The sequence below is a fragment of the Diabrotica undecimpunctata genome, chromosome 5 (assembly GCF_040954645.1).
Source record: "Diabrotica undecimpunctata isolate CICGRU chromosome 5, icDiaUnde3, whole genome shotgun sequence".
Classification (NCBI taxonomy): Eukaryota; Metazoa; Arthropoda; class Insecta; order Coleoptera; family Chrysomelidae; genus Diabrotica; species Diabrotica undecimpunctata.
In genome coordinates this window covers 105,226,446-105,246,741 of record NC_092807.1, presented here as the reverse complement: position 1 = coordinate 105,246,741, position 20,296 = coordinate 105,226,446, and the positions used below count along the sequence as shown (strand labels likewise).

Genomic DNA, 20,296 nt, shown 5'->3' with positions numbered 1-20,296 from the left:
CACTTGTAATTATAATAGGTGGCATTTTATTGCCCAGTTTGTTACATTTAATCCTTTTTTATACTTGGAGATATGTAGTAATGTTGAAAAGCATGTTATGCTGGGTTTATACGGAGTGTAACATTTGAAACTAATAAACTAGAAACAATATGAACTTTTTCGTATATATTTTCACGTTTTTAATTACATAACAATATAATAGTTCCTTTACATGTGACATTTTTGACTTATAAATATAAAATGAATTCATATCTTAATACGACTAATTAATGATTTAAAATAAAAAATTATTTCTTAATTGTTTACACAGAAACAAATGAAAAATCGCAGTAATTCAAATAGACTGATGTTCATTATCCTCATCTGGCTCTGGAATATCCAAAATTTGCAATGTTGTCATATCAAACTTATTTCGAGACAGTAGTTTTGGTAGAGGAGCAATAGATTTTTTGTTAGATAAGCAGTCAAAAATTTCTTTTGCCCTGTCAATTATTTTTTTGTCTATACCAATTTCTTCCGCAACGTCGAAGGCATAACTGTTGGAGATACCTGGAATATAAAATCATTTTAAACCAATAATATAGTCTATTCCAACGTTCCTTAAAGTTAAAATCTTTTTTTTTTACGAAAAACTAGTGAGATTGAACTAATGATATCTGATCTTGTCGAATGCTGTTTCAAATATTATGGAGCATGTAAATATGTCCAAATACTTTAAGATTCAGACACCTCTCTTCAAAATTTGGATGGTTTTTTGATCTCTAATTTTATCGAAAGATATGCCAAAGTTAATGGAGTCTGCAAAAAATTCATGTACTCTGGATCATAATTTTTTTTATCTAGATCCACTACTCATAATATTTGAATGAGTTTCTGACGTCTGACATTTTCGAAAACCGTTACGAAGTCAATGGAGTCTGCGAATGCATCCAGTGCATTCTACTATATCTTGAATCTTTTTTATCCAAACCCACTCCCCCCCCAAGATTTTTATGAGCTTTTCATGTATAACCTTGTCAAAAGCCGTTTAGAAGTCAATGGAGCATGCAGACATCTTTAACCTCTGGATCTTTTTTTCATCCACTCATACCCTTCAGAATTTGAATGAGTTTATGAAATCTAGTCTTATCAAAAGCTTAAAGATCTTAAATCTTGTTTATCCAGGCATTTCAATGTTCAAATGAGCTGTAGATGTCTGGCTTTGTCGAAAGCCCTTTAGAAATTAATTTAGCATGTGTTTCAAAAATGTTTTCTCCAAATTTATTGAAATAATGTATTGATCTTCAAAAATTCGATGACAGTGTGCTTCAATATATTGCGATGGATATTTAATAGTAATGGAGTTCCAAGAGTTAAAAGAAAATACTAACCTTCAGTAATTTTATATAAAAAATACAACACTCCACTTTCTTTGGTGTGCTCCATCTTCTGGTACTGAATCAATGGCGAGTCTGGAAGACGTTTGTGGATTTGTTGGAAGTGAGATGAGACTAATATATGGGGACAAGCAGCTCCGCGTTCCAAAAAATGTTCTAATACTCCCTGAAGGAGACAAATACCCTCTGTTTCGCTGGTGCCATTACCGAACTCATCTACTAAAACCAGCGAAGAAGCAGCACGATCTGTGAGGGTATTATTCATCTAGAAAATTATTTAGAAATATATAAATGAATATTGAGAATTGTATAAAGAATTTGAAAAAATTCCAAAAGAAAAATGAATCCTGGGAAAAAAAGTGCACCATGATAAATACATACATTGGTGGAAGCCAAAGTTCAGAAAGCTGGAAACTGTTAAAAAATTTAAGAAACAACAGAAAAAGAGATATTATCCAGTCCATATCACCGCAAACTTGGGAAGAATACTTTAAAGATTTAATAACAGAGACAAGAGAGCCCTTCAAACAGATAGAGAACTATGGTTTACAAGGCGTCAGGCTGATAGGGTCACCAATCAGAATAAATGAGAGAGAAGTCGAAACCGTATGCAGACATCTAAAGAATGGCAAATCACCTGGCCCCGGAAATGTAGCTCCGGAACTCATTAAACATGGACCCAAAATACTAATTCAACGACTACGACAACTTTTCCAGGAATGCATAAATAAACATGAAATACCTGAGGAATGGAAAGAATCTCATATGAGCACCATCCATAAAAAGGGAGATAAATCGAAACCTGAAAACTATAGAGGAATTGCAGTTACTAGTAGTATTAGCAGAATATATGGGAAAATAATAAAAAATCGAATAGAAGAAGAATACCAAGATATGGAAGCCGAAGAACAGGCTGGTTTTCGTGCAGGTCGATCTACAATAGACCATGTCTTCTCTATTACTCAGATAATTGAAAAGAAAGTTGCTCGTGGCCAAGAAGTCCATCTGACGTTCGTAGACCTTAGGAAAGCATATGATAGTATCCCGCTTGATAAATTATGGGAGGCACTGGGGAAAACAAATATAAATATAGAACTGATTGAAGCAGTAAAAACGTTGTACTACCAACAAACAACAAGAATTAAAACAGGAAATCTGATAACACCGGGATTCAAAGTGACTAAAGGACTAAGACAAGGATGCTGTATATCCCCAACATTATTCAAAATATACCTCGAAGCAGCACTCAACAAATGGAAGAAAAAATGTACGAATATGGGCATACCACTAATAGACTTAACTTTGTACACTCTGTGCTTTGCAGATGACCAGGTCATCATCGCACAGGACTCTGAAGACCTTAGTTACATGATGCGAAAACTATTAGAAGAGTTTACAGAGTGGGGTTTGGAAGTGAATATGGAAAAAACTGAGTACATGAGTATCGGAGGAGATCAACATAACCTTCTCGTAGAGTAAAATCAAGAGATCAAAATATGTGATAACTACAAATACCTAGGAGTAAAAATCACTCAAGACGGAAAATTAGATGCAGCCATTAAGGAACGAAATACACAGGGAAGGAAAGGCATAGCCTTACTAAACAGCGTACTGTGGGATAAAAACATCTCTAAAGACAACAAAAGAAGAATATACAACACCATAATAAAAAGTATCACAACATATGGATGCGAAGTGTGGCCCCTAAAAGACAGATCAGAGAAAATGCTTAGAGCAACAGAAATGGACTTCTGTCGCCGCTCGGCGGGAATCTCCAGACGCGACAGAATAACAAACGAGAGAGTCCGAGAAATCATGGGGGTTACACATAATATTGTTGATGACATCAAAACGACACAACTCAGATGGTACGGACACGTAAGGAGAATGCCGGAGAATAGAATACCAAGACAAATTCTTGAATGGCAACCAAGAGGTAGGCGAAGACCAGGAAGGCCTAGAAGAAGTTGGAGAGAAGGAGTTGATAAAGAAATCAGAGAAAGAGAACTGGAAGACGATCTATGGAACGATAGAATGAGATGGAGATTGGAAATCGGAAGACGTCGAAGAACGTTGTAAACCGAAATTATATATATATATATATATAAAGAATTTACCTGAGTTACATCGATCATAAACGAAGACAATCGAACTGCTGCGGACTCCATAGCTAAGACCCTCGAATGCATCGTATCTAAAAGGTTAATATCGGCTCTGGAACACGGCACGTAAGAGCCGACATGAGCTAAATACACCACCAGACAAATCTGTTTCAAATATACGCTTTTACCGCTGCCGTTTGGGCCTGTAATGATTTTGATGTGACTGTTATTCGCTCCAGAATAAAAATCGTTTGGTTGGAATTGTTCCAGCATATGTTCAAGTAAAGGATGGCGGCATTCGTCCAGTTGAAAGTAATTATTGGTGTTTAGAAATGGTCTGACGTACATCTTGCATGAAGCTGCTATTGCCATGGCTATTAAGCTATAATTATAAGTTCAAAATAATGTTAACACTCACCTTTGATATAATTTCGTCAAAGAAATGAAAAATAGTTATTTCTCTTCAAAAATTTTGAACAAAACAACATCAAAAACGATTTCCACATGAGAATAGTTTATGTATATAACGATTTACCTGTCTATCATACCAATAATCTTCAATGGCTCTCTTATGTCTTTATTATATTTTAAAATGAACCCAGACAATCTTCTAAGTATTCTATTCTCGTGATCTATTATTTCTAGATAAATATCACCAAGTCGTTTATCCAACTCTGTAAAATATATATATATATATATATATATATATATATATATATATATATATATATCTATATAGCCAATAATACTTTTATATTTCAAATTGAGCTTTTTTGATGTTTTAACGAAGTCATATTTTTTACCTAGTTCATATAAGATACTCATTGATTAAATTTGTTTTAGAACCATATTTGATTATTTATAAATATATGACTAATATTAGGAAGTAACTATTGACATACGAGTCTATAAAGCACCATGATTCATTTAGGAAAGATCAAGAGCGTTATGACTGAAAATTAGATTGATATCAGGAGGTACCTTTTGGCACACGGGTCTATAAAGCACCGTGATTCATTTAGGAAAGATCAAGAGCGCGTTATAACTGAATATTAGGTTGGTATTAGAAAATACCTATTGACATATTAGCCAATAAAGCACCATGATTCATTTAGGAAAGATCAAGCCCATTATGACTGGAGATGAGGTTATTAGGAAGTACCTGTTGACATATAAGTATAAAGTACCGTGATTAATTTAGGAAAGATCAAGCCCGTTATCACTGAAGATTAGGTTGATCTAAGGAAGTACCGATTGACATATAAGTCTATAAAGTACTATAATTTATTTAGGAAAGGTCAAGAGCATTATGACTGAAGATTAATTTAATATTAGCAAGTACCTATTGACATATGAGTCTATAAAGCACCAGGTATTCAAAAGTACTAACTGAAGGCCTAATCCGAAAGTACTTATAAGCGTGTAACCGATCTACCATGTACCTCACCATCTCTAAAGCCCTATAATGTATTGAGGAAGTATATGACTCATTTGGGATGTATGACAGGAGTTTGACTGATCTTAGATACATATAATTGATTTGAACAGTATCTAGAAATCCACGTATAATGTAGGAAGTACTAAGTGGCATATATGACTCATTTGAGAAGTACTGGCAGGAGTGTGATTGATCTTAGGAAGTATGTAGATACATGTGACTCATTTGAGAAGTATTTATGGACATACGACTAATTTATAAAATACCATAACATACTTAGGAAGTATATAGACAGTTATTACTCATTTAGAAGGATATATGACCAATATTAGGAGGTACTTAAGAAATTGTGACGAATTTAGGAAGTAGTTATAAACATCAGACTGGTTTAAAAAGTTTCTTGATTGGTTTATGAGATATCAAAAGATACTAAGAGTATAAGAAATTTAGAAAATGACATTATACATGTAGACAGTAAGTAGATATACAGAATAGATTAGAACAGTACCTAGACACCTTTGAATGATTTAAGAAGTACTAAGTGGCATTTAGAGAGTATTTAACGACATATGGCCGATTTATTAAGTATATAATACAGATCACGACATTGTTTTATTGACCATACAACACTATGGCAATCGCTATGACATGTTACACGTTTTCACCTCTATATTCATTTCACAGTAGATGTGAATTGTCATATTGGCATTAAAAATTTCAAACGAAGTTCTGAAAGAATAAACAAATAATTAATAAAATGCCTATTACGTTGTATACCGTCCAAGAAAAAGTGCAACTTGTAATATGATACTTTCAGCGGTTTTACATCTTTTTTTGGGGTTTTCTCAAAGAAAACGTTTATAGGCATCAGTTTGAAAGGGCCACAAACCTAGTCGAATTTAGGGCAAAAATACTTCATTTCTCTGCAAGCATTACACCAGCCTTACTTCAAAATATGAGGAGAAATCTGTATGACAGATTTGGTTACTGTTTAGCACAAGGAGGTGGAATATTTGAGCCCTTAATTCATTAATCTGCTTTCCTAATTTTTATTTTTTGTTAGGTACCTACATTTTACGAAGTTTGTAGATTCTTAATTAGGTAGTAATTTTTATGTTTAAGTTTGGAAGAATTTTATTGTTTTTTTTTTATTTAAAAGTACAAACGATTCTTATTCTGATTTTTTTTCTCCTTTATTGTCTTATTGTTATAAGCTTTGTCCATAAAATTTGTACAATTTTCAGTGACAATAAAGCATATTACTTATTTACTTACTTATTTATTTGTATTGCTATTAAGGCTAAAAAATAACCAAGAAATTAGTTTTAGAGCATTATAATAAATATACTCTAGAGATGGGATCGCAATAAATCTTATTTCCTATGGTCAACAAAACAATGTCGTTATCTGTATAACATGTATGAATGATTAATGTAAATGATAAATCACGTTTATGTATCTAATCACTCCACATGTCAGTAATTAAGCATTTTTAATAACTAATTAATTTCTTACCTACACACATTGGGTTTTTGTAGTGGAATTTTCCTCCTATTTTGAACTAAAAGAGAAAACATAATAATAAAAAGTATTAACATATTACCCCAAAAAATTAAAATAACTAGCTAATAAAAAAATGGAAAAAACTGAAAAAAGTATTATATGTTATCAAGATTTATGAATTTTATTTTTATGTCATGTAGGGCCAATTATCTGTCGACGATTTTAAGCAAGAATAAAGCAAATAATGAAAAATAATTTTTACCACGTATTGAAATCCTAAATATTGCAAATCTTCAGGTTGACAGTCCGACTTCCACTCCTTTATGGCGAGTAAATGTCCCATTTCCGGCAAATAAACCACCGAACACTCGTCCAAAAAGTCCGGCAAATTATCTGCAGCAAATCTGGCTGCTGCCATTACGTCGTTCATGATTCCTTGTCTTCTTAATTTTTCTAAAAAAAATGGGAAAAATAAAATACGAAAAGTTTTTTTTACCAAAAAAATTTCTATACAGTATTCAAGCGGAGATCTTCGAAATCACAATCTATGCTAAGAAGATAGTAGATATGGTCTTGTTTAGCAGGACCATCACTACCTGCTCAGAGATTAAATCGAGATATTTTGGAGGTTTCTAGACCCCTGGATCGGTAGTGACAGCATGAATCAGGTTATATAGTTTGTCAAATTTTGATGTGGTGATACCGTCCAATAGTCTCACAGCTCAGCTTGACCGTAGGGGATGTTCCATGATGGTCTGTAATTGCAAACTTACAGAAACGTGACTTGCATTTTCTTGGATTAGTGAATAATGAGGATGACCAAAGATTGCATTTATTCAGTCGAACCAGGTGGGAATGATCTCATTGTGTGAGATTGTTGATTTTTGCGATGTTGTTAAATGTATTAAATTTTGAAGGTTGCTTGATCATACGTTGCATGCGCTTGGTGAAAGTACTACCACATAGATTTTCCACCTTGATTTCATAGATTCTCCACCATTATTTCATAGATTTTCCACCTCTTCGAAAAGAAAGCACCTTGCCTGTTCTAGGCACTCCGAAGTCCATGTGGAGATAAACCAAAAAAATATTTTGGATAATTTTAAAATATACTCCGTCAATTCTGCTTCCTATTTTTCAGAAAATACAGGCTTGAGGGCAAACTTTCTTTTTTTTTTTTCATTGTATTGAAGCTATTAATTTACATTCTTCATAGCTGGATTTATTACTTCTTTTGTGGTAAGTTCTTGGCATCTGGAATTTAAAATACCTACTATACATTTCATATGGGATAAATCCGCGCTGCGTGAAATTACCCCACACCGATTGCGCGGAATTGCCCAAAATGTGATTGCGTCGTTCCAAATTAAATACTTGATGTCTATTAAAGATACATCAATGGAAATTATTGAATTGTCGAATAATTACAGTCGCACGTTTATCTGTGAAAGTACACCCCACTCTTTGCAAGCTCATAACATACTGAATTTTGTGCGTACTTTCACGGCTTAGCACTAAGGAAATGAATAACACAGTTGGCGGAACTCTTAATCGCCATAGTCATTTTAAATAAGCGAAAACGAAATCTATAAACGATCTATTGCTGTGGTTATGGTGGCTAAGGCTTACCAATAGTTAGTAGTTATAAAGTGCGCAGACATAATTTCTTAATTTAAATGTGGCTAAGACATTGTAAGTCGTATTTAAATAACCTAAATAATCATATTCATTGTATAAGAATGAAAGAATAAAAATACAAAGTTTTATTGTAGAATAAGAAAAAAAAAAAGCTTACTTTCATCTAAGTCCTCGTCCAATCCAGACCTAACAATGGGTTTACCACGTTTTTTGCTGACGTCAAAATCTAAACCATTTTTGATGGACTCCTCCAGGCTTATTAAGTTAGGTGAAATTGCTTCACACAGATCAAATAACAGGGAACAGTTTTCTCTGTAAGGAGCGCTCAATTCGTTTATATAAACTGTGTGATAGATCGTCTAAATTTAAGAATTGCTAATTAATAACTTATATCAAGTGGTGTAGGTGTCCGCCATCGGCGGTTTATCTGTCAGTGCAGCAGACATTATGGAAGGCGATGTGACAGCGCTTATAATCATTACAATCTTTTTCCGCATTGTCTTTGATAATGTTGGCGCAATTTTGGACGAAACATCAGGAAGACAATTTTATAATACGACCTATAAACCCCGAAAATTATGTATCATAACGAGTTATAGTTACGACATTTAACAGAAAGATTAACAAATATATAAAACAATGGATTTTCTGCTTTGAAACGTTGATAAAATTTATTGAAAAGTGTTAAGTTCAGGTTATTATTTTCAGTTGTATATACGTAATCTCGGAAAAGGTGCAATTGTTTGCCTATCTCGTGTCACAGCCATAAACATTTTGGTAGGAGCTAGCAACGTTTAATTCGTAGTAATCTAGTCCATGTTTATTTTTTTTTTAACTTGTTCTCAGACTTGTGACGCTTTTTTGGTAATTTGTTGATTGCGATTTTTTGAAAATAATTAATAACTTTTCTAAAAGTGCTCAAAAAACTTTAATTTTACGTGAGAATGGGAACAATATCACAAATATTTTGCTGAAATTTACAAAAATTTCAAGAAGTTTTACTTAATAGTCACTGCAAAATTGAAATTCTTTTTATTAGAAAGCTTTTATCTACAATGTTATTATGCGGGAGTTATTAGCCGTGAGTAATTTCTGATACGTTTATATCTACACTTCCTATCAGAAAGCTCCTTGTAATTTGTGATTTCTCTCTCTTGACACATTTGCTTGGATTTTGCCATAAGTATAGCGTTTTACAATTTTTTGCTGATTTCTGAGGCAATTGCTTCACGATTTTTTGAGTACTAATGGTATTAGAATTTCAGGTTTAGTTATTTTATTTTGAGTATATATATTAGGTACTGAAGCTGCAATTATATTAGCTTTGTAGCTCTTTAATCCCTATATCTGAAACGTTGCAACGTAGACCATATTTTGTTGATTTTTTGCTAAACAATGTCAAAATAAGTAAGAGATTTTAAAAAGTTTCTCCCAAGATCGCAAAACACTATTTAATTCATATTAAGTTTGTTCTGGAATGTATCAATACTTACATGTATACATTTACCACTAATGTGCACTACGCCCAACATAAAACAAATCTTTACACAAAAAAACTTCGTTCTAAAAATAAACAAATTAAAATATGTAACTCACTTTATACAAGACGTACCAATCTCGAAATTTCGCTCGGGAGTTTCCAATTCTTGTTAAAATAACCTTAAAGATAACACCGTTTACGAATTGATCAGATGCAAAAAGCTCAGCATAATACTTACGTTAATGTCTCCTGAAATTTCTTGCAAATTCTCTCGTAAACTCTCTACAAAAAATCTGTTACTGGGCAGCAAAACAAAACTGATGAAGTCGAGTCTTTGATTGAGAAGATCGATGTTCTTCAGAGGATTTAGTAATATATTTCTGAGAAAAGAATATTTGTTGGCATATTTACATTTACAACGTTTTCAAAAGTAGATACATGAGTACATTTGTAAACCTAAAGAGAGGAATTAAGTTCTCTCTGCTTAGGTTTCTCTTGGTGAAATACGGAAAAACGTTTTTCTCTATTAAAGAACTGTACCAAGTGTTAGACGGCATATTAGATCTTTCCTACATCTACAAATCCCCATACCTACAAAACAAAGTGAAGGAATACTTCTTAAGTAGATAGATTAACAGCGAGAGGAGATGTTATGCAGACATCGGCAGTAGTGCCACAGAGGTCGGTCCCACGACCGTTGCTCTGGATCATCCTTTACAATGATATACTAGAAGAGGATTTAGGAGAAGGGATACAGGCTATCGCTTACGCGGATGACCTAGTCGTTCAAGTAGAGCACAATGAAAACAGGCTTATAATGAACTCAGCCAATGCTATACTGTAAAGGATAAAAACGTGGTTGACTAGAAAGACCGAGAGTTGACCCTTTAATACTCTATAGAGAGATCTTTAATACTAAAAGAACCTAGAGACAGAGATCACATTTCCTTCACTCAAGAGGGAGAAAGAATAATGCCAGATAAAAAGGTTAAATACCTGAGGGGTGATGGAGTAATTCTGAACAGTAAACAGATATTTGGCGAACATGTCAAATATGCTGCAAACAAGGCTTAACAGAGACCAACAGCATTGGCAATAATTATGCCAAATACAGAAGACCAGGTACGGAAAAAATAAGGATTCTGACGGAAGTGACACATTCCACAAGTCTATATGCGGCACCGGTGTGGTGTTAAGTAACTAACAAACAAAAGTACAAACAAATTTTAGAGAAGGCCCAAAGAAAAGCCCGTATGCGCCTATAGAATGACCTTGACGGTAGCCCTACAAGTTATAGCTGGAGTAGCACCAATACAAATGCAGGCAAAAGAGATAGCCAAAATATACGATAAGAGTAATCAAGAGAAGGTAGAAGAAAGAATAGAAACAAACCATTACAAAATGGCAGGAAGAGTGGGCAAACGAGCGGAGGGCTACATGGACAAGAATTCTGATCCCGGCTGTGGAGGAGTGGCTGCATTTCAAATATAAAAGCACGAACTACTTTACGCAATTCCTTATAGGACACGGGCCATTTAGAGCATAGCTTGAGAAGGTAAGCAAGGCAATAGATGCTAGTTGTGTGGACTGTGGAATAAGCTACACAGCCGAAAACTGTGTGTCGAATGCTGCAAGTTCAATGACATAAGAGCGGAGCTATATGCAAGAGTGGGTATTTTAGGAGCACACATTTTGATGACCGTATCAAAAAGGGGGAAAATGAAAAGAGATTAGAGGGGAGACAATAGGGGTAAACATAAGTAACAAAGAGAATAAGAAAAGAGAAAAGTAAGGGTGATTGTGCGCGCGAGAGAACGGTCTGGAAAGATTCATCTGGTAGGTCTTTAGTAGATTTCCACTCTCACACATACAAAAAAAGATAATATATGATTTTAAAGTTGATTCAATAAAACAACAGTGCGTCGATCGACTTCGTGTTGGTTTTCGTGATTAAACACTAGACCCATCTACTGTGCACAGATGATTTGAAAAATTTAAGCATGGACGCACCACTTTCAGTGACGAATTCCAGAGTTGTATCAACAAAAATTCTTTATTATTTATATATCTTAAGTTCACCAGACTTGAATTATAAGCGCTGTGCGATCAAAGCTAAAGTGGATTAATCTAGTGAAAGCAACCGTTGACGCTGTGCAGGGCATGATTGAAGCAGATCGACTACGTATCATGAGATTCGTGCGTCATAGGCATGAGCCAAATGCAAACAATCTTGCATGATCATATATTTTTTTTTGTGAGAATTGCACGTTACAATCTAATACAAATTATACTTACCTTAATGTGACGAGACCAACTCTTGACTTGCAATTGACCGAGAACAATTTGTATACACTCAGTCCCTCTCGATCGCTAGAATGCAAACCTCTTTTGAAGCCCGCCTCGTGCCCACGCTTTGAAAATATTTGTAGAGCTTCAAAAGTTGAGTTGTCTATGAGGACTTGGTCTTTTCTATGAAAATTAAGACGAATGTACGAAAAATGAAATCATTGAAATCAAAATCGCTATTTTAGCAAAGTATAGACACGTACTTATTAATCCTAATAAGGAATTTTTAAATAATATCAGTACAAATATTAATTGCAGCCCACATGAAGAATGGACATATGGTGAGTGAAAACGTAACCATTTCGAGAGGGCTTAGACAGGGCTGTATTCTTTTCGCCACTGCTTTTCAACCTGTACACGGAACAAATATTTCTGGAGGTACTGGAAGAGTACAACGAGGGCATCAAGATTAATGGCGTACCAATAAGTAATTTTCGATATGCAGATGATACTGTTACACTGGCCGACAACATCAAAGATTTACAGATGATGCTAAATAGAGTAAATACAACTGGCAACCAATTTGGACTGAAAATCAATAGAAAGAAAACTAAATTTATTGTGATCAGTTAAAAGAACCTTCAACATATCGACCTGAATATTGAAGCCAAACGTATTGAAAGAGTACACCGATTTAAATATCTGAGATATACAGTAAATGATAAGTGGGACCCAGACGTAGAGATTAAGAGCCGAATTGAAATACTTGACGAGTAGAATTCCATATCCATACTCTAAGCTCAGCTCATTGTGACGTAACCTCACTGCATGGTTGCCAATACATCACAATATGTCTATGACCTAATTATATGAGTTGGTATTTTGTGATGTTTTCGTTTAACACTTTTTTTTTTGTTTCGGGATCTGTTTTGATATGTTGTTTAATTTCGTTTATCGTCTATCTTTTGAAATTCTACACAATAAAATAATAACGCGAGTAACAAAAGACGTCAATACGTATAAATAAATAATGTACCGTCGGGACCGGAATTTGTAATAACGGAAATGCGTCGGAAGTAAAACCCTTCAAAATATAGTTTATTTCAGCGTTCTTAGAATATACAATACCTACCTTGTAACTTGGTTGATGTGAATGTAGTTCAAATCGTCTTTTTCACTTATTCCAAAAAACGACCAGTTTTTGTCTAAAAATTTGACCAGAGTACCGATAGCTTGGAACGGCAATCTATTATCAAAATTAATCAGAGAATGAATATACACTTCCCGTTTCGTCTTTGATGGTTCCTCTTCGATGGATGCCAGATTTAACTGTGAAATTATTGCTTTGCAAATTTCGTATGCTAAAAGTAGGAGAAAAAGTATATTTATATCGCAATTTTTATTGTCTGGAAGTACAGTAGCCTCGTTATATATTTAAAAGGAGTATTATTTCTTCTTTTAAATACATAATTGGGCTACCTTGAAAGCAAATATATATAAAGTTTATGTAAATATTGTGAGAAGTAGCGGAGATAAGATATTTCTTTATTAATACTTCAAGGAAATAAGCAAAAAAGTACCATGTTTGTGGCACTGAACCGGCCAGGCAAAAGACAGTTATTTTGAGCATCGATTTTTTGGACTTAATTAGTTATTAACAAATTAAGGTCAAAAAACGACAAATTTTTGATTTTTTCATCTATGAGCAAAAAGTGAAACATTTGGAACAAATTTGAGAGTAAGAATCTTCAAAATGGCGTTTTTGAATGGTTATATCGTTATTTGTTGCTTAGAAAGTTGCAAAATAAGTCAAAAATTTCGGTTTTTTATAAATGTTAAAAACTTTTTTAAAAATAAACTTAAAACCTTCATATTACACGGACTGTTTAGACTTATAGTGCTGTAAATATAAAAATTTCGAAGCGATTGGTCAAAAGTTTAGAAGTTATTTTATTTGTTTGTCCCAAATTAATTTTTATTGTAATAGTCAAAGATCCTACTACAGGATCACTATGTTTGTAACGTAGTTCATGATACTCACATTTTTACATACATTTAAAATTAGGAGAATACATTGATATAGGTTACCAGTCAAACAGTGGCCGCAAATATTTCTAATTCAATTAATAGTAAATGATTTTTGAACAAAAATTTTATTCCGTTCATTTATTTTTAAATAAAATACGCTGCTCATGACGTATATGCATGTTTTTTCTATAAAAGTAAAGCTAATTTATTTCTTAATATGATGATATAGGGTTGCCTGAGAAAAAATGGTCGCAAATTAGGGTTGCCAGCAGTTAAAAACGAGAGCTATCAAAGATAAAGTAAAAGACAGCTACTGGTTTGAAGTGTCAGTTGTTGTATGTAAGTTATTAAATCATGATTCGATAAATATATAATAATATAATATCAATTGTCAAACCAGTGTCGTTGCGCATTAACTTTGTTTTACTTTATCTTTGATACATCGCGTTTTTAATAGCTGGTCTAATTTGCGACCATTTATTTTCAGGCAACCTTATATCATCATATTTAGAAAAAAAAATAGCTTTAATTTAATATTAAAAAAACATGCATATACGTCATGAGCAGCGTATTTTATTTAAAAAAATAAATGAATGAAATAAAATATTTGTTTGAAAATTAATTACCTACTATTAATTGAATTAAACATATTTGCGTTTACTTTTTGACTAGCAACCTATTATCGATGTATTGTAATAATTTTTAATGTATTGTAGCGAGATTAAATAAAACGAGCGGTTCGAATTTATATAAATATATTTATTTATTACAGTTCGGTAATATTTTATCAACTAAACTTAACTCATAGAAGGTCTACTTATATATAAAAGTTATTATGTACTAGAATAATCTGGAGTAGTTCACTTCTAATTTGTTTGTTTGACGGGTCGATCTCTCCCGCGCTCGATTCATCTGGAAGCTTCTCGTTCTCTCGCGATGCAACCTTATATGGGCTACGTCGAATGCATGTTCGTAACAGTATGTAAAAAGTGAGTTTGATTAACTACGTTACAAACGTAGTGATCCTGCAGTAGGATATTGTACTATAACAATATAAGTCAGAAAATAATGAACTTAAAGTAATTTTACGGGTAGTTTACAAAAGAAGAAGATTTATTCTATCAATATTATTTAAAAAAAATGAAGGAAAATAATTTTAAATATTGCAAAATCGTTGTGTAAAAACATGTCGATTTTTTACTTATAAACAATTAGAATAACTTTTTAACCATTAGCTGTAGGAAAATTTTTTTTTCATATTTAGAAGGCCGGCATGTTGTCACAAATTTAAAAATAGAAAAAGTTGTCCTAGGGCACTTTGGGATAAAAAATAAAATTCAACACTGTATCATAGAGATACAGTGTTGAGTGTGATAAATGAAGAAGGCCAGACAGATATAGACTCCTACTGTACCATAATAAAGGAAGACATTGAATCAGTAGCGAAAGAGGAAATAGGAAAATAATTTGTGCCCGTAAAAATCATTGGTTTGACGATAAATGCAAGAATGCAACAAAAGAAAAAATGAAGCCTACAGAAAGATGTTTATCCGACGAACTAGAACAACTGTAGGGAATTACCAGTCAAAGGGCAAAGAAAAAAAGGGGATACACAAAAGAAAAAAACGAAACCGCCTAAATGAGAAACTTAAATATATAGAAAACCTTAACAGAGAGAAAGAATTCAGAGCATTCTAAAAGAAACTTAACATCAACAGAAAATTCAAGGCAACCACAAGACAATGCAGAAGTCAGAATGGCGATCTATTAACAACAAGGAAAGATGTATTGAATAGAGGGGTGGAATACTTTAACCAGGCACTTAATATAGAGGAAGAAGAAGAAAACCTGAAAGACGAAAGAGATGAGGTAAGGGGAACAGACGAGAGGGAAGAGGAATCACCAACGATTCTGGAAGTTAAAGATGCAGTTAAAAAGCTAGCCAGAAACAAATCAACAGGAATAGATAATCTTCCAGCTGAACTATATAAAGAAGGTGACCATGATACCATAATGGCTTACAGCAGCTTATAAAAAAAATATAGACACAGAAATCCCTCCCCAATGATTGAAATATTGGAATACTTTGCACCATACACAAAAAAGGAGATATCTTTGAATGCTCTAACCACAGAGGAATTACGCTTCTAAAGGCAGCGTATAAAATATTTTCCACAGTACTATGTCATCGTATGGCACCATATCCAGAACAGATAGTAGGAAAATACCAGGCTGGTTTTAGAGGTGGTAAATCTACAATTCATCAGATTGCAACCCAGAAACAAATTTTGAAAAAAACACTGGAATATGGCATTGATACTCATCACATATTTATAGACTACAAAGCAGCTGACAACTCTGTAAATAGAAGAGAAATGTTCAAAGCAATGAAAGAGCTAGGAATACCAAATCAGTTGGTAAATTTAACAAAACTAACTCTTGAAAAAGTTGAATGTAGAGTAAGAATTCAGGGAGAACTGTGTGAACCTATCCTGTCTTAAAACAAATAATGGGCTGTGCCAGGGAGGCTCTCTCCTATATACTGTTCAATCTGGCACTGGAAAAAGTAATACGTATGTCACAAATCACAACCACTGGTTTAATATATACGAGGGTGGATTGATATAAAACTAGCCTTTGATAGAAAAAACAAGTTTTTTGGAATTAAATCGATTTATTTCTCAACTTAGTCCCCTTTTAGCTCGATACACTTAGTAATACGATGTTCCAATTTTTTTATCCCATCCGAATAATACTTTTGCTCGAGCTCTTCAAAATAAGCCGAAGTTTCAGCGACGACTTCATCATTTGTTGCGAAACGGCGTCCTCCGAGCCATTTTTTTAGGTTTATATATTTTATTTTTAGTTTATTTTATATATAATAATTTCGCGAGTTAATTTTTACGTAATCCAGTATGTGTTAGTGCCTTTCATATAAAAAAATTTACTTGATGTATATTTATTTTTTCACTGTAATGAAAAGTAAAAAATATGACTCACGAACTGTAAATGATTAGCTGTTAGAAAGTCGTAGTTATTTTTTTATTCTCTGACAATATTTTGAGTTTCTTTACTGTATTTAATTGCAAATACAAACAGCTTTTAAAGTACTATTTCCGTTGACAGTCCATTTATGATCAATTTTAACACCCTCAAAATCATTGATTAATGACCCCTATTAATGAATGATTTTCTATTAATGAACGATTTTATTATAGGCAACACAACATAGTTTGCTTGCATAAATTAATTAAACGCTCTGAGATTGGCAGTGACCTGTGGTGTAGGCAACCAAACATATACCTATTTATAAACCCACTAAAAAATTAATTTAAAATGAAGTAGCCGCTGTTAGTACTATCTGTTATTGTATGTCATTATTTACTTTATTGTTTAAAATTCTGTGTATTTGAAAAATCAAAGGATGGATATTGACGAAGAGTTTAATTTAACTCCACCAGAATTTAACTTCTTCTATCACAGAATTTACAGAGGTCCAAGAAGACTTAAATATAAATTTGTCAAAATGCTATACAGCAGATAATTATTTATCAATTTCTTCCTTTAATTTCAGTAATTGTACCATTTCGAATATTAATGTTTACTATAATAAAACTACCACTAAGGAAACTTTGAATAAAGTCAATGAAAGCTGAAAAAATTGTTGTTTATCGTTAAGTAAATAAATATTTAAACTAAGATATCTTTATTTCCGAAAAGTACGGTCCACGGAAAAGTTTTGTAACTAACTCATGAATTAAAATGGCGATTAACAATCTCGAACATTAACGCACTCGCTTTGCTCGCGCGTTAATATATCTCAGTTGTTAATCGCCCTTATTAATACACTTGTTGGTAAAATAACTATTAAATATATTAAAAATGTTTGTAGGTTTAGTTCTTATCCCCTCTCCTACATTGTAGTCTGTCAGACGGCATGTCTCTCTGTATGTATTAAAATAGGGTCTCTCCAGTTAAGTGTTTTAAATTAGAATTTATAAAAACAACAAAAATATAGTAAATTTCATGGGTTATTCTTTCATTCAACAATATATCGTGCAACCACATCTGCATTCTCAGAAACAATTAATAAACCGTTAATCCAAAGCTTGTCTTAAAATGTCCCTGGATGAAGGTAACAACAATTAAGCCATCATTGGAAACGATTCTAGACTTGTTTCACTAAATTATATATGGGAGACCACTGGATATCAGTAATGCCGTATACCGAACTCTTCTATAGCTAAATTCGCATTTGCAGCTCGGCGAGGGCGAGCATAAGAATAAAATTTATCTTAGAAAAAAAAAAAAACCTTTTGTCTGCCGTTCCATTATTATATAGGTAACGCATACTTACTATATTCTTGTATGGATGCTAGGAACAAATTTGGAGGCATCGGCTGAACATTGTCCGACGTTGTCGTCGAATTCTTTAGGCTATCACCATAAGTTATGATATCAATGAGTACTTTTGTGAATTCTTCGTTTCTTCCTCCGATTGTTAAAACATATTTGGGTTTAATTTCACGAAAAAGACTCACTGTTACAAGGTACTGGGGTTTTTCGTCAACCATTTCGTCGTATACATACAGCTACAATGAATATACATGGCAAGTAAAGGAATAAACAGGAAAATTTGTGTTTTAAAATGATATGAATTCATTCTGACGTTTTCCAACCATCTTTTATTTATTTATTATATTATAATTAATAAATGTATCTATTATTATATCTATTATATCGAGACGTAATATTAGTAGATAATTTCGTTGTAACTAATAAGGAATACCAGGGTAAACTTTTTTATATAGACGATATTTTTAAATCATCATTTTCTTATTACAAAAATTATGAAGTTTCGATGTTTTGTCTTTACTAACTTGTCAAAGACAACTGTACAACAAGATATGATTTAACAAATATAGCAAATTAATTTATAGTAACAAATCTTTTTCTAAAAAAATTCATTGTATTAAAATCTTAAGATCTCTCAGGCAATTAGTTATAAAAAGCTGTATGTATTACTAGTTGCCTATATTGGTGCAACGGATTTTTTTGGTCTATAATTAAATAAAAATTAGTTATAAAGTGCTAAAATAATCAAAACTAGTACAACAAATAGGTACTTTAAAATCTACTTATGATTTTTGTGTATTATATCATTTTATTTTAAAATATATTACCTAATAAATATTCAAAATGCATACCTGCTTATCTACAAAATTGTAATACGCTACACCAAGCTTCCCGAATCTATACAATACACACATAAATATATTAGGCTCCTCATTGATAGTATCATCATTTTTTTCTTCAAATTCTTCTGTGGTATCATTCATCGGTTTACCTTTTATTTGATGCACTGTTATAATTTCAGTCGGTGGAGACGACATTGTTTAAATGTACAATTTGTTTAAGCCCTTAATACTAATTTTGATGCACTAAACAATTTCAAATGTCAAATTACAACAAAAGACGATCGCAAAAGCCAACTCAATAATATGGAAATTTGTGTTACGTGGGGGGTAAAAAAAAGTATTTATGTGAAGCAACATTTAGAAAAGTGTTTGTTTATAATAGAAATGAATCAGATTATTGCGCATATTGATTAGTATAACCATCTATATAATAGTGTAAAACAGAAGTCTGATTAAGGAAAGAAAAATATAGAGTATAAAGAGTCCAACACTATATAGGAAAATGTGAAATACACATAATGAATATTTTGTATTCACATACTATTTTGTTCATTGTTTCTTTTCCTTCTTCTTCTTCTTCTTCTTTTTGGCTTTTATTCTTCTGAATAATCAGCCAGTACATTTGTTTTGTTAATTTTTGGGACACTATCGTGACCGTGAGTCTGAGAATATCTCATGCCCTATTATCAATTATCATTGACATATAGACATTTTTTCTACAAATCTACATTTTATTTATGTTTTCTATTTTCTTATCGTTGGTTTAAATGTTAATATTGGATAGGTTATTATTAAGGTTATAATTTTATATGGTTGATCTGTAGGAATCTGATAAGAATTTTGATAATTTTAGGGTTAATCTCGCATAGAAGCATTGGTATGTTAATTGGGGTTTTAATATTAATTTTGATCAGCTCCTGATAGACATCATAATCTTTTATTTTGTTTATTGGGCATTCCCAAAATATGTGTTCTAGTGTATCCATTTGCCCACATTCACAGTATGGGTTATCGCGAATGTTGAATGTTGATTTTATATAAATGTACTCCTGTCAAGCAATGACCACTCCTCATTCTAATAATGGTAGTAATATGCCGCCTATCTATGTATGGGCATGGGATTGTGTCAAACCATGGTTTATTAGGAAAAAAATTGTGTATGTTGTTATACCACTTGCCTTTATATTGAAAAGAATTTAACCAATTATTTTGATGCATAGAACATATTTTATTTTTTAATAATGGCA

General features: G+C 32.6%; 1 protein-coding gene across 1 annotated transcript; it reads right to left on the bottom strand.

Annotated features, from left to right (window-relative positions):
* Positions 1-150: 150 nt before the first annotated feature.
* Positions 151-19,438, bottom strand: LOC140441617 (mutS protein homolog 5-like). The gene is made up of 13 exons (XM_072532457.1): positions 19,059-19,438; positions 18,209-18,443; positions 12,956-13,184; positions 11,833-12,006; positions 9,776-9,917; positions 9,654-9,716; positions 8,215-8,416; positions 6,682-6,872; positions 6,432-6,477; positions 4,014-4,152; positions 3,494-3,860; positions 1,371-1,641; positions 151-549 (listed from the first exon to the last, which is right to left on the bottom strand). The coding sequence occupies exons 1-13, from the start codon at positions 19,242-19,244 to the stop codon at positions 335-337; spliced, it is 2,460 nt and encodes an 819-aa protein (XP_072388558.1). The 5' UTR covers positions 19,245-19,438; the 3' UTR covers positions 151-334.
* Between the last annotated feature and the right edge of the window lie 858 nt (positions 19,439-20,296).